This window comes from Camelus bactrianus, chromosome 12 (genome assembly GCF_048773025.1).
Source record: "Camelus bactrianus isolate YW-2024 breed Bactrian camel chromosome 12, ASM4877302v1, whole genome shotgun sequence".
In the NCBI taxonomy this organism is placed as follows: domain Eukaryota; kingdom Metazoa; phylum Chordata; class Mammalia; order Artiodactyla; family Camelidae; genus Camelus; species Camelus bactrianus.
Window position 1 is genome coordinate 58119607 of NC_133550.1, and position 14928 is coordinate 58134534.

The 14928-nt window shown below is 48.6% G+C and overlaps 1 protein-coding gene across 6 annotated transcripts in view; it reads right to left on the reverse strand.

The window, feature by feature from the left end:
* LARGE1 (LARGE xylosyl- and glucuronyltransferase 1) overlaps window positions 1-14928 on the reverse strand; it is a 491734-nt gene that overhangs the window by 101538 nt on the left and 375268 nt on the right. For all 6 annotated transcript variants that reach the window (XM_074375446.1, XM_074375448.1, XM_074375447.1 and 3 more), the window contains one exon: window positions 6217-6321. In XM_074375446.1, coding sequence (XP_074231547.1) covers window positions 6217-6321 — 105 coding nt within the window. The remainder of the gene's footprint in view (window positions 1-6216; window positions 6322-14928) is intronic.

Below are 14928 nucleotides of genomic sequence, written 5' to 3' on the forward strand. Positions count from 1 at the left end.
GGTGGAGGCGTGAGACCCTCGTAGTTTGATAAGAGCCAGAGTATGTCATTCAGGTTGGAAAGGTTTGGAGGGTTGCTGGCTGGTGACCGGCTTCAGATACATAACGACACGTAGGATGCTGATTAAGAAAGTGCAATGATATGGTGTGTACATCCTTACAGTAGAAAAATGAATGAGAAGCTACGGTACAAAAGAGAGTAGACACTTCTGTTCAGTGTGGTGTCAGATGAACTGTTCCTAGAGTAGCGAGCATCTTCCATAGGGATTATTCTACAAACTCTTTATTTAAATATTTCTAAGCCAAGGGCTTGGGATACAGAGCTCAAAAAGTGATAACCCCCGACCCCAGAATTAATGTACGGGCAGTTCTTCCTAAACTTGTTTCAAGGATCAAGTTAAGAGTGGGGAATGCTACTGGGTTTAACAGCTTTACTTCTGGGCTTTCCAGGATCTCTAATATGCCAACACGCACTTTGAATCTCCAAGGGAGAGATGCAATATGCAGATTTCTCAACCTTTTCTGTCCCCAGTTTCTGATCACGTATTCCCATCTCCTGCGATGTCCTCTAGAATTCATCCAGAAAATGCTGGTCCAGGGAGGGTGACTGCAGGGCTAACGTTCAACTCCGCATCTCAACCATGCTAGAGGCTCAAGTTGTACTGAACTTATTTGTAGACATGCAAATTCTCCTCTCCTAGACAATCATCTTCTTGAAGGAAGGTTCTTGGGATCACATTTTAAAAAATCATTTTTTTACCCCAAATAACAGGCAGTTCGTAGCATGTGCTGAATGAACAAACTACATTTCAGTCTGGTTGATCCGGACGTAATTCTTACAGGCGGAAATCATCCAGTCACAGTACGCCTTCAGAGCATGAAGAGATCTTAGTTCTTGGCCCAAGAGACAAGGAAGGCTCGGGGAAATGAAAACATTTGTCCAGGGTTGCAGAAGGCTGGGTGTCAGAGGCAGGGCCGAGGGCGGGCCTCCACCCGACACTTGGAGTTACCCCACTAAAGCTATTTCCTTAACAGTTCTTCAGCAAGTTGTCCAAAGTTGGCCCCTTTAATCCCCCTATAGAATTCGCCACAGTGTCTGACTTTACCATGAATTACCTTCCACTTACTTCTTCATGGCCCCGTTTGCTCAAACCTCAGAGGTGAGTCAGTCCTTGAATGTCCCAATTTTGTTGTTCTGCAGATAAGGATTCCTAGAGAAACTCTCTCTCCCTCCCTGGAGAGCCAGGTCTCCATCTGCCTGTCTCTGGCCTAATTTGGGGACTGAAAAGGAACAGGATGCATTTTCTTTTTAAATTGTTTCTTAAAAAGCATCCTCTGGTTAATATCATGTCCTGAATGTGTCTCAGGGAGGAGGCAGCCTCTCCTTGAGAAGCCCCCGGGATCCAGCACGAGCAAACCTCTCCTGAACTCGCCATCTTCCCCCTTCTGACCTGCCTTCCCGCACTCGTTCTCCAAACACCTGCTGCTGTCAGCGCTCCCCACCCCCTTCTCTTCTGTGCTGCTGTTTGTTTTTAAGATATTCGCCGTCAGCATATGACCTGAAGTAGGTTGAATCTTTCTGAGACTGTCATCATCTTGGTTTTGTTTGTTTATTTGTTTAAAGTCCTGCAGACAGCTGAGTGCTGCGTGAATGACAGCTGCTCGCACCAGGACACGATACATTGACAGAATGGTCGGGAATGGACACCTCTCTGTGCAAGAATGTGGGAGTTACCCTTTATTTCACCTGAACGGAGATGGCAAGGACCCTGTTCTGGCATCTGCCAGGTGGTTCACAGCTGCTGTGGCTTACCAGCTCCCTTAATACGGAATTAAGTTGTAAACTGCTCCAGAAAGACGGGAGTTGGGTGAGTGGGCGAGGTGGGCAGATCTCTGATCTTTTAGGGCCCTGTGGGCTGCGTGCAAGCAGACTGGGAAAGAAAAACAAAGAAGAGGGGGAAACTGGCTGGCTCTTTGAAGGTGAATGTCTACCATCCAAGATAATTCTAGCAATTAACCAAGATGATGCACTGGGAGGTACCTAGAAGGGTGCCTGGTGAATGCAGCTGAATCTGGTAAATGGGGCTGAATCTGAATTTCTTGAAAACTGGTTCTCAGCTAAGCTGTGGTTAGGAGGAGAAAGAAAAACAATAACCAACTTCCAAAAGCACTTAGGTTTACCAGTGCCCTGTAGCTACACCACCACGTGGGAGCCTCACCGCGGGCTCGGGGAGGACCACCATTCCCAGATTACAGATGAAGAACCCAGGGCTTGACACTTGAGCAGCTTCCCAGAGGCACAAGGCGGAAAAGCGACTGGTCATGAAGGCAGAGCCTCCAAGTCAAACATTTCATGCTTTTTCTGGGGATTTTCAAAGTAGAACACGGCTGATAGACACACTAAATTTGTCATTTTTTTTGCATCTAAAATAATATGAAAAGTTAACATTTTCCAGGTAGTGGAGAGAGAAAAACTGCAAGGTGGCTGCATTATATTTGGGGAAAAGCAAAATACGTACTGGTTCTTTCTGACCCTAGGGCTGAGGAAGCCTTAGCAAACCCTAGGCAATCAGGTCGCCACCGTTTTTAAAGCAGGTGGATTCCATTGCCTGATAGACTGAGCGGCAGAAAAATGCAACAGGGACACAGGCTAAGCTCATTAAACAGGTGACCTTGCTAATCCTCGCACGCTGGGTGCCGGTGTTATTTAACTCATTTCACAAGGGAGAGGAGCAAGTTTCAAGGAGGTGAAGCGACTTGGACCCAGGAGACTAAATGGCTGAATTGCAACCTAACCTGGACCTGCTTCGGTTTCCTAGCACCAAGCTCAAGGCTCCACATGGGGCTTGGCTGGACATACCCCTTCTGGAGGCTTGAGATGCTCTGGGATTTAGGGGGCAGGTTCCCTCCAGGGCCGTCCTCGATGCCCCTGAGAATCTAAGCGTCTGGATGACTCATCCACGGATCAGGGCGCAATCCTCAGTCTTAAAATAACAAATCCCCATCGTGAAAGCCAATGCATTTTGATGTCGCATAAATCCTTTCCTAATGATCATTTGGTGTCACTGGCTTATTTAAACGGACACATCCCTTCTAACAGGGCTCTTTCCTATCTGCTCTGCCCTTTTAGAAGCAGCAAGGGAGGTAACTCACGGCCTTGGCATATCGAGTAGGAGCTGGAGAGGGTCGAGGTCCCTGTACGTCTCCTGACCTCACGTGCTGAGACGAGGAGTAGCGGGAGGGGACGTGCCATTTAGGTCATAATAAATTCCCTAGCGTGCTCCATTTTTCTTCCATCTGCAAACCCGGATTGATGACCGGCGGTTTTTGTCTGACGCAGATAACCATGACCCCAGTGCTGTGTCCTGGAGGCACTGCGGTTTATCTCCACGTGACATTTTCTTTCATTCTATATTGCAGAAGATGGGAACTAAACACACACCAGGGTTTACCTGAGATGCCCCTTCTCTCCCACCCGACAAACATGAGTGTCTCTGGCTTACGAAAGCCTGGAGTGGATGTGCCAGAATCTGGGCACAGGAGATCAACGCGGGGTGGTCATTTACTGATCAAAGGGGACACAGGGAGCCCTCCCACTGGCCCCGGTGGGCCCCTAAAGGGTCCAACCTCAAATGCACTGAAAAAACAGTTCCTGGGGAAGCTGGCTGGAATGGGAAACAGGTGCCACGTTTCATCAGAGCAGAGCCTTGGACCTTCTGCTCCAGAAACATCTGGAGGCTTCCTATAGGGCAGAATCCTGGGCCCCTGCCCAGACGTTTCAAGGGGCAGAGTCCAGGATTCCACAGTTTTAAAAAGTATTCTTGAAAGCCACTCAAGTGCAAGCTAGGAAGGTTAGTAGTTAACAGCAGCCTTACTTTTCAGATGACAACTCTCTAAGCTTGAGCATCCTGGGTATAAAACAGAGACAAGAATCGCACCTGCCTCAAGAGGTAAGATTACCACCTTGAATGCACCCAGCACAGTGCCTGGCCAGCCCTTAGCTGGTATGCAGAGGCACTGCCTTACCCATAATTAAGACACAGAAATACCTCCAAACCGGCTAATCAGAGCTGCTGCTCTGAGCCCCTGAACTCAGGCACTCCCCAGAGCTCCCCTCCATCCAGCAACTCAAGGGTTAAGGCCCAGCCCAGCAGGGGAGCCTCGGGGATGCAGCTGTGGGTCTACTAAGGGCTGGTGGTTAAAATTCTTCAACTGCAACCTCTACAGGCTTCCAGTAATGCCTGGTAGGCATTGCGGGGAAGAATTACATCCCATGAGGCACGCCTGGATGTTCTGTCCAATATCAGCATGTCCACCAACTCAAAGGCCGGCCTTCAATACAGGGCTCCCTGACCTCTGGCTGCTCAGGACCTTGACCTGGACCTTTCTTTCCTTGTCTGATTCCAGCTTTGACCCCATTTGGACCGGATCTCTGAACTTTCCCTTCTGGAAGTTTGACTCTCATCCTTTTTCCTGCGGCCTCTGGGGCCCTGTGTTTGCGTCTGACTTCTGGGGAATCCGACCCTCAGCTCTCAGAGGTGACTCTTTGGCTCTTCCTACTATAGAATGACCTTAGCCTCCAGGACAGGCTGCTACCTGTCACCTTCAGGTGGTGCCATCCCCAGAGCCCTGCTCCAACCCAGTACCACCGGTCTCAGGTGCCAAGTTCCAGCCCTTCTTGGCCTCACCTACCCTACGGCTCCCTGAGCTCCAATTCTAGTCCTGATACAGATCACAGGTCTGCATCCTTTGAGAACAGGGTATGAAAGAAGTGGCAAAGAGGATGGAGGGGAAGAGGCAGGATCGAGAGGCAAAGGTAGGGATCAAAGGTGGAGGTCAAGGGTAGACAGTGGTGGGACCCGAGCCTACAGAGAGGGAGGTAGTTCTAGTTTCACTGTTTCTCTGCTCCATGAGGTCATGGGCTGTGTCTGGGGCACTAGTATAGAGCCCAGTGCACAGGAAGCATCAGACAGGCAGGAGATGAACAAAGAATGAATGAATGAATGAAGGATGGTATCAAGAGAGAAAGAAAAGAGGAGATACACATTTGAAGTAGCAACAAGGTAGAAAATAGATCTGACTTCAGACACATGGTGTTTAGGGGCTGTGGTACGCCATAGTGCCAGTTACCAAATATTTCTGCCTTCTCTCCTTTCAGGGACATGGTAGAGTTGCACTTGGCCACACCCATTAAAGGTGGGCATGACCACATGACATGCTTTAGCCAATGAACTGTTAGCAGAATTTATGTCATTCTGACCCGAAACTTTAAGAGTCAATAGCGGATGACTGGATAAAAAAGTCCTCAGACACACACACATATATACAATGGAATACTACTCAGCCATAAAAAAGAATGAAATAATGCCATTTGCAGCAACATGGATGGACCTGGAGAATGTCATACAAGTGAAGTAAGCCAGAAAAAGAAAGAAAAAAACCATATGATATGACTTACATGTGCAATCTTTAAAAAATGAGACAAATGAACTTACTTACAAAACAGAAACAGACTTACAGACATAGAAAACAATCTTATGGTTACTGAGGGGAAAAGGGGTGGGAAGAGATAAACTGGGAATTTGAGATTTGCAGATATTAACTCCTATATATAAAATAGATAAACAACAAGTTTCTACTGGATAGCATAGGGAACTATATTCAATATCTCTTAGTAACCTATAATGAAAAAGAATATGAAAATGAATATATGTATGTACATGTATGACTGAAATATTATGCTGTACACCAGAAATTTACACATTGTAAACTGACTACACTTCCATTAAAAAAAAAAAGTCAATAGGACATTGGCTACTTTCCTCCCTATACAAAGAAGACGAATCCTGACTGTTCATGGTGCACGCAGATCCTGGGGACCTAAAAGGGGCAGAATGATCTCTAGGAGTCAAGCAACCTACAGGGCATACTCGCAAAGACGCTCAGTGGATCTGGGACTGAAGGTCGGTCAGGGGAGGGGCTTTCTGGTGAGAATGGCACCGACTGCCAGGCCCAGTACCTATATGCCTGTAGCTGCAGCTCTAAGCAAGAACCAGAAGGCCAACAGCCTATGTACCGTCCACCGCAGAACTCAGGCAACCAGGCGGCCTTCTCCCACGCTGTGGCCCACCGCCTCTCCCCAAGGAAGGAGCACTGAGTCCTCACATCGCTCTTTGCAACCCCCACCCCCTCCCCAGCAAGCCACCCTCAGGACTCACCTGTGTTGTAGCCCCTCCCAAGGGCAGGCCAAGGCCGGTGATTTTTCCACAGGTTTCCAAGGTACCAATCACTCTGGTTCTCTACCAGGCCCAGGACCTGCTGACCTGTGAAGTACAGAGGATGCAGAGGTCTTAAAAGAAGCCCAGCCACGTGGAACAGTGAGTACTGAACAGGAGCCGTGACAACAGCAAGTCATCATAACACAGCTTTCGTTATTGGGAGCTTTTACGACGCGCCAGGCCCTGACCTAAGCGCATACTTTGTATTAATGTGTTTAATTCTCACACTTAGGCAGCCCACCTATTTTCATTATCCCCATTTTACAGAGAAGAAATGGCGGTTGCCCAGGGTAGTTAGTTAACTTGCCCAAGGCCACCCAGTTAATCTGTGATAAAGCCAGAATCCCAAACCATCCATCCATCCATCTATCCCTCCCTCCCTCCCTCAACTCATGCAACATATTTATTTACTGACACAGTCTTCTTCAAATGTTCCAGTTCACTATTTCCTAATGTATAGTAATTTATTGGCTTTCGGAGCATGAGCGGAGATAATTTTCCCACTCAGCGAGGAAGAAAGGACCCCTGGTTAACGAGAAGGGAGCACCCAGAGAAGAGCCACCTTCCCGCAGCGTTTTTACTCTCACGTCCACTTCATCTCGTGCCAAGAAGCATCATCTCAAGGCAGGAGTGTTTTCTAGGGGAACAACTGCTTCTGTGTCCCCAGAGCTCAGCTTTGACGTTGGCCTCACTCTCTCGTGTACTGAGGCCAACGTCGAAGGTATGAGTCAGGCCTCTCGGTCAATTTCTTAGCATCTCAGCACCTCGGGTGAGTGAGCCACTCACCCCAATTTCTTAGAGCGTTAATGTTTCTGGGCTCAGGACTTCTAAGTAGGGCAAGAAGGCATCAGAATCAACTATCTTCCGTTAAGACAACCCTGTCATGCCAGGTGCAGGAGGCATTTCTTGCAACTATTATCAACAGCATTTTACAGAGTAGGACACTGAGGCTCTCGTAGGACTGTGATTTACATAACTAGTGGTGGAGCCAGGGGATGAATCTACACTTATCTGACACCCAGATCCTTTCCACCGTCTCAAAACATTATTGCTTACCTATATGACAAATGTTTAAGGTAGAAGTTATAAATACATATTTTACAGGAAGAGAAACCAAGGCTCAAAGTTTAAACAACTTGTTAAAGGTCACAGGACTAACAGTCATTGTCATCCACAGCTAACTGATGCCTTCTGGAGCTCAGATCCTTACACCGTTGGCCAGCCTGAGAAAGAAAGCCCTTTCTGACCGCATGGAAGCCCCGAAGCATGTGAAGAAAACACAGCGGTTCTCCGGGAACACCACGCTGGGTGAAACAGAACCTCCTTGGTGTGATGACAGCTCCCTGAAATGATGGTGTGTGGGTTTGGTGTAATTTATTTGATCAATTTATCGAGCTCCCATCTAAATCATCACTCCAACACAAACACATAAATTGGAGGCATAGGAAAAATACTACCACCCACTTTGTCATCGCATATGATCACATTCAGAACTTGTAGAATCCCTCAGAAAAACAGATCACCGATTCAGGACGCGCAAGAGCCAATCAATTCCGCCCGCAACAAGCTTGGGACGTTCATGCACAACAGTTAGATCTGAAAGGCATGGGGCCCTCAGCATAGAAAGCCGTGCGCTGAGTCCTGATGCAATGACCTCACTGGAGAGCCCATTTAATAAACCCCACTGCGAGGCTGGGATGCAGAGAGGATGTGGGGTCCTTGGGGGAGCAGGTTCATTATCACCGATGACCCCTGGTTGGCGCTGCCACGTTGGTTTTGGTAGGGTGACGGGTGTCACATGCTCACAACCGACAAAGGGGAATGACTGTTTCATTGACTTTAGGGTGGCCACCTGACTTTCAGGAAGGACACTCTTCAGCTGTCTGAAAGTCCACACTCCACATTCTGACATTCCATGAATTGTGTTCTTTCAGACGAATTCTCTAACAGCCACATGAAAAGGGACAGTTCTCCTGCTCGCGTTCCCACCTCTGTGTTTTCCTGGCACTGCTCTCGCGTGGTGGGGATTGCCTTTGCCCCCTGCCGCCCCCACCGGTAATCCTTTCAGGCCCATCTCTAGCACGGAGCCGCCTGCGAATTCCCGCCTGAGATGGTGGCATCTCTACCTAGAGCATCCTCCCGGTATTCCTGCCATCAGTTGACTTACGTCCTGTCAAGGACAGAGTGGGTGACATTCGGGCACACACACACTGCTCATCTGTAAACGTCCATCCCGCCATTCGTCCAAGGGCAAGGACTCCGTAATATCTAACACACTCAGAGGCATTAATAAATATCTGCTAAATAAATGACATTCGCTGCATAAACCTCTCCTGACTGGAGACCACTTATGTCAGTGCTTAAGTGTATCCACATCCCTGAGGCTGCAAAGCGTTGCACCCTCTCCCCATCCCCCAATGTCACCCCATTCTCCCACTCAGCTGTGGGATCTTTGGCATCTTCCTTGCCTACATGGAAAACGGCAGGCAGCGCTTGAAAGCATTTTCTATATCAGTTGCTCTACTGGAAGGCTTGAACTCAAGGTCTTAATCTCCGGAGAAGGAGTAATTTGCCTGGTTAACCTTAAGGCATGTTATCTCAGAGAACAGCAACCAAGTTTCCCTTCTCTCAGTTTGCACCGTGGCTGCATTTCCTAGGACGGGGGCACACAGCCCTTTCACGTCTGCCAGTCCTCTTCAAGGTTAAGAAAACAAAATCCTTACTTTGCCCCAAGAGAGCTGAAAGGTTACTATCCATTGGTTGAGAAAGCAAAATGATAAACAGCTGCTAAGACTTCATTTTGGCTTTTTTTTTTGTATGAAGTCATCAGCGGCTCTGTTGATGATCAAAATGATGGCTGGGGTCTGTGTCCGTGGACAGGGAGCCACATGCAAGCAGCGTAGCTGGAGGTGAAGACTGGAACCAGATTGCCTGCTTCCGATTCCTAGCCCTCCACTTCTTTAGCTGTGTATCCTTGAGAAAACGACTTAACCTCTCTCTGCCTCCGTATCTAACTCTTACAGCTGTTGTGACTTCGCACATTTAAATGACTTCACACGTGTAAGGGCTAATCATAGGGGCTGGGACACATTAAGCACTATGTAAGTAATGGCTCTTTTTAAAAATATCATCATTCAAGCTCATCCGTCAGCTTTTGGAAGACAGCGAGCCCATCCACGTGGTTTTCTTTTTGGAGGTCATCAAGCACAACAATGAGGTCCTTCTAAAACCTTGTTTCTCTAGGTGTGGTCTGAGGACCATCTGCTACGAAAACACCTGGGCTTCTTGTTAAAAATGCAGACGCCCGGGCCTCGACTAGGAAGTTAACTGTGACCTGGAGGCTGCCTTCCCCTACATCTCTGGTTTTGTGAAGGAGGGATTTCCTGGCGTCTTACCCCAACCTTTCTCTCCCATAAGGATGCGGAAGGAGTGACCTGACCCGGTTAGTTGCAGAGAGAATTGAGTTTAGGTAGCTTAGCCCCTTCCTTCATCCTTCTCCCAGGAGCCAGCGTGCCGGCAGGGCACCACCCTGAATCAGTTTTCTGTGGCAGGACCCCTCCAGACGAGATGGCAGATGCCCCACACCTCCTGGGATGGGGTGGGCGATGCCGGCTCTGGGTTGGGTATTACGAATAGAGGCACCCACTGCAGATACACATCTGAGTCAAACCCTCCAATATAACTTTTATGAGCAAAATAACGTGATATTTTGTTCTCATTCCTTTATCTTATCTCAAAGGATCCCGGACTGTAGGAGTAATATCACATATGAATTCCCTCCTCACACAACACTTCTAAATAAGAATTCTGGCTCTTGGGTTGAGTAATCAGCATTAAAAAAAATCCCCAGGTTGGGGAGAGGGTACAGCTCTGTGGTAGAGTGGCTGCTTAGCATGCATGAGGTCCTGGGTTCTATCCCCAGTACTTCCATTAAAAAAAAATCCCCAGGTAATCTGGATGCACATTAAACTTTGAGAATTACTGATTAGGGCCTGGAAGCTCTGTCCTTGCTACAGTCAGTGGTCATGTTCACCTGCAGGGTCCTTAGCACACTCAGTCGGTGTCTAAAAATTGCACATAAACCAGCAGAATTCAGTGGCAATCTCCAATGCTACACTTCTTGAGGAAAAGTGGTGAAGAAGATGAATGGCAGAGCCAGACTGCCCAGGTTCAAATCCTGGCTCCTCACATAGCAAGCAGCTGTGTGACCTTGGACAAGTTACTTAACCTCTCTGTGCCTGTTTCGTCATTCACTAATAACATGGGATTGACAAAAAGTTCATACCTCAGAATTAAACATTTTTTTCTCTAGGCACAAGTTAATCTGTGAAAAAGAAGCTGTGTTCTTTGCTTATTCAAACGTCTCCATTAACAGTACATGGAAAATAGTAAAATGTCCAGTGGGTCTTTGCTGTTAGCATTATGCCCAGAATTCCCTGGCCCTGCACTCTGCCCCATGTGCCTGTATTCAGGCATCTGCAATCTCATCAGCCCCCTCCCTGCCTTTGCTGACACAATCCTTACTCTGCCCAGACTCTGGTTCAGTGTAAATATCGACTGAGGGTCTGCTGTGTGTCAGATACCACACAAAATACTAAGGAATCAGTGACAAATAAAACATAGCCAGCACCCTAGAGGCAGTTAGGAGGAGACAGATAGACAATTATGAAGCAGCGAGGTACATGCAATGACAGAAACACTGGTAAGTCAGACGAATGGAGGGCAGGGAGTAATGGATTCGACGGGGGAAAGTGGGCGATGCCTGCTTCCCATCCCCTCCCCCGCCCCCGCCGGAGGCATCCACACAGCCCCTGCCGCACTGCGGGCTGCACCTGCCCCTTCCACACAGACCTCCAAACTGCCAAGCCCCCCCAGAGTTTTTCTGATAACAGTGCTGTCCTGTAACACCCTTCTAGGCATAGTGTCCCCTCTGGTCCCCGGTGACAGCACATATGAGACACATTATCTTTTGCAGCTCTGCCAATCCAGCTCATCAGCCAGGTGGCATTGACACCCTGGTCTCCAAAGTCCAAAGCCTTAATCTTGACGATGCAAACACTTCGGGGCTTGTCACCCTATTAAGAGGTAAAATCCCAGGGACTCCTCCTGGGGAGATGACCAGGTGTGCTGCCTCCCTCTGCATTCCACACCGCCTGTCTCCTCTTCTTAGGAGTTGTTATCATAAAACACTAGGACGAACAGAAAAGGCTTTGTCACTGTTTTCCATGCTGGCCCGGTGGTTATGATTAAATGCACTGTTTCCCGTCTTCCTTACTCGAGGCGCAAGTTAACTTATGAAAATGAAGCTGTCTTCTTTGCTTATTCATGCATCACCACTAACAGCCAGACAAGAGCGAACAAGCTTGCTATTCTGCTGGGGCCCTGGTGTTGGTGTCACCAGCCAGTAGACGGATGGCTCCAGACGGGGAACTCCCCTGGCTCCCGCCTTCCGCAGCTTTTGGCTCAAGGCAGGGTTCCTGCCACTCAGGAGGTGAGGCTCCGGGGGAGCCGGGAATGATGATGGTTCCGCGTGAGACACTGGACGTGGAAAGGGCAGGCAAGGTATTCGCTCGCCAGGTGTGCGGAAGGCAGCATGGTAAATCAGAAAGACAAAGGGTTTTAAAACCAGGCAAAACAGGGTTCCAGCTCCAGCTCTGTATTGCTTGACCAAGGCGTAACTTCTCTGAGTCTCAATCTCCTTATTGTAAAAAGGCAAGGATAGAATCTCCCACCTGTCTCCGAGAATGGGTGTGCAGATCCAAGAAGATAATGTGTGCAAACCCCCGGGCTGGTGATGGATGCTCGACTGAAGGCATTTCTCTCCTTCCCTTTCGTGATGGCCATTGTTCATAAAGTCTAAGTGTTCCTATTCCAGCACTGACACTAGCTGTACAGACCGGACTCTGCAAAATGTGGCCGACTGCTCCCCCAACTCCCACCCTGCTGGCTCTTCCCACTGCTCCCCTGAAACTTCTGGAAGCCTTTAGTTTCTGTGACACTAGTCTCCCGGCTCTGAACATTCCTTCCCCACCTCCTTCATGCGACTCCTCTCTGCCTCCCCTTCCATGCTCGGCTCCCCAACTCCCATCCCTGGCCCCCTCTTTTTACTGTACATTTTATCCCTGGATGATGGACTCCACTCCAAGGGCTCCACATACCACCGGTAGGGGGAGAACCCCCCCATCTCCACCTCAGACTACTTTCCAGAGCTTCTTATTCTTAAATCTAGCTATCTGCTCACCATCTTCATTTGACTGTTTCCGCAACAACCTTCAACTCAAACTGTTCAAAGTCAAATCCACAATTTTCTCCTCCTAAAAAACGCCCTGAGTCCTGCCCATTCTGCTGGTTGGGAGCATCGATTTCCAACTTGTCACCAAAGCTAGAACCTTTGACTCCACCCTGACACCTTCCTCTCCTCCTATATCTCATCACTGCTGCAATCAACTCCTACACATCTTACCTGCTGGTTGTCAAACTCATCCCCTTCCTAGCTCTTCCATCCTTGCCCTCATCATCTCTCCTTCTCTGAGACCTTAGGAGAGTCACACCTGATCACCTTTCCCTCAGGGAGGGCCCTGTGCCATTCCATTTTGCTTTACTCAGCCCTAGAAATATTTTAAAAGCTCAAATTTAATGATTTTGCTTCCCTGATGGAAAAGTTTAATGCTTCTGGGGCCCAGCTGAGTGTGGATGGATGGATAGATGGATGGATGGATAGACGGATGAATAAATGGATGAATGAATGAAAAAGAAACATTATTTATAACCCATCAACCCAGCCCATCTGGAGAACTCTATGTCAGTGAGGTGGAGGATGGTACTAGTTAACCATTCCAGGTAAACTCCAGGAGCAGGTAGCTCTAGCGCGGATCATGGATGCTTCTAGTGCTTTTTCCCACGCCCAGGAAAGCTCCAGGGTGCACAGAGGGAGTGTGCCAATCCCAGCTGTGTATCAAACCAGCTGTCCTTATATACCAGCAGGCGAATTTGAAAATGTGATAACCGGGGGCTGTACTAGGTCTGAGCAGAGAAAGCAACAATGCTCTTCCAACCTTGTATTTATTCTATTAAGTTCTTTTAAAATAGAAAAGCCTTTAATGGTACCATTCAATGCATGTCTGAGTGCAGGATGCCTGTACTAAGGAAAACACAGAGTATCACATTACTGTTTACTAAACATCTGAAAAGTACTGCTCCACAGGCAGAGGTGCCCCCGGCTAGTGGGTGCAGAATAATAAAACATCTCCTGAGAAGATGCAGCATTAAAGGGGATTTAAACAGCCCTGAATGGGTTGAAAAGGGCTGTTTCTGAACTTGCACGTCTCACCGCTCCCACTTTCCCGGTTTGGCTCCAGCTAAATGCACCCTGGGCATCACAGAAGTCTGTATGAGCTGCGGAGGGCTTAGTAATTATTCTGGGACCACCGAGTTTGACAGGTGAAGCCCAGAGAAAGGAATGAGGTGTTGAGGAACACGCCGGCGACGCAAGAGCCGGGACTCCACCACCAACTCTACGCTCCACGTCTTTCCTGTGCATGAGGTTCCCTAACGTGGCCTCCTCTTCTCTCCTTGAACTTTAATATGATTCTCACCTAGTTCAAATTCAAGCTCTTCTATGCGTGAATGGTAATCCTGGGCAAATTCTCAGCGCCTCAGTTTCCTCCTCTGTAAAATAGTAAAGATACCTATTTCCGCGGGCATCACTGGGGCTCTTAACCAGGTTGATGCACCCTGCGTTTATACAGCATGTCCTTGAGTTGGAAGCCATGGGCTCTAGTTAAAAAGGTCCTGCTGTCAATCATTTTGCCTCCTGGAGGCTGCTTGATGAAGCTCCCCGACCCCTCCAGTTTATTCCTTGTTCAGCCAACCCTGATTTCATTTGGAGAAAAACACTCCACCCTTACTGACCTCTGTAGCTGAGAGATAATCCCTTCTGGGAGGAATTAGAATCAGTGTCACTCTGAAAGGTAGAATTAGGCTTTACAAGTGAAGATTGAAGGAAAATAGATTTTGCTTATTACAAGCCAGACCACTGGAGTTCACCACAACAGAAATGAGCTGCATTTCCAGGGAGGAGCTTCCGAGCACCGGAAGAGTTCCAGACGAGGCTGCGTGATCAGCCCCGACCAGCAAGTATTCACCACATCCCTGCTGCGACCTGGGCCATGCGCCAACTGCTGGAGACACGCACTGAAGGAAACGGACCTAGTCCTGACTTTTCCGATTGTATGACCTCTACAAAAAGCTTCTCAAATGGTTTGGCTGCCGCCTGCCAGGTCCCAGCTGGACTTCCCTGAAGCAGATTCTCCTGGGGTGAAGCCGGGGGTATTTCTCTGCAAAGGGCAGCTCTATGAATGCCGATGCACGGCAGGCTTGGGGACCTTTGGGAGCGGAAAGTCACCTGAGCAGGCATGCTGTGGGAGGGGGCTTATCTGTACTGAGCAGAACTCCGGATTTGATGACCTCAAAGCTCCCTTCCGGCCTGATCATGAGGTCTCTTTATTCTAGGCCAGCAATGCCTTTTCTCAACATCCTCTCAAGCTGGACCATCCCACCCACGTTAGTTTTGCACGTGTGCTGTGTGTGTGTGCGCACAGCGGGCCCCGAGGGGAGCCTGTTGTCTCAGGGAAGCCCCTGCTCTGTGAGCAC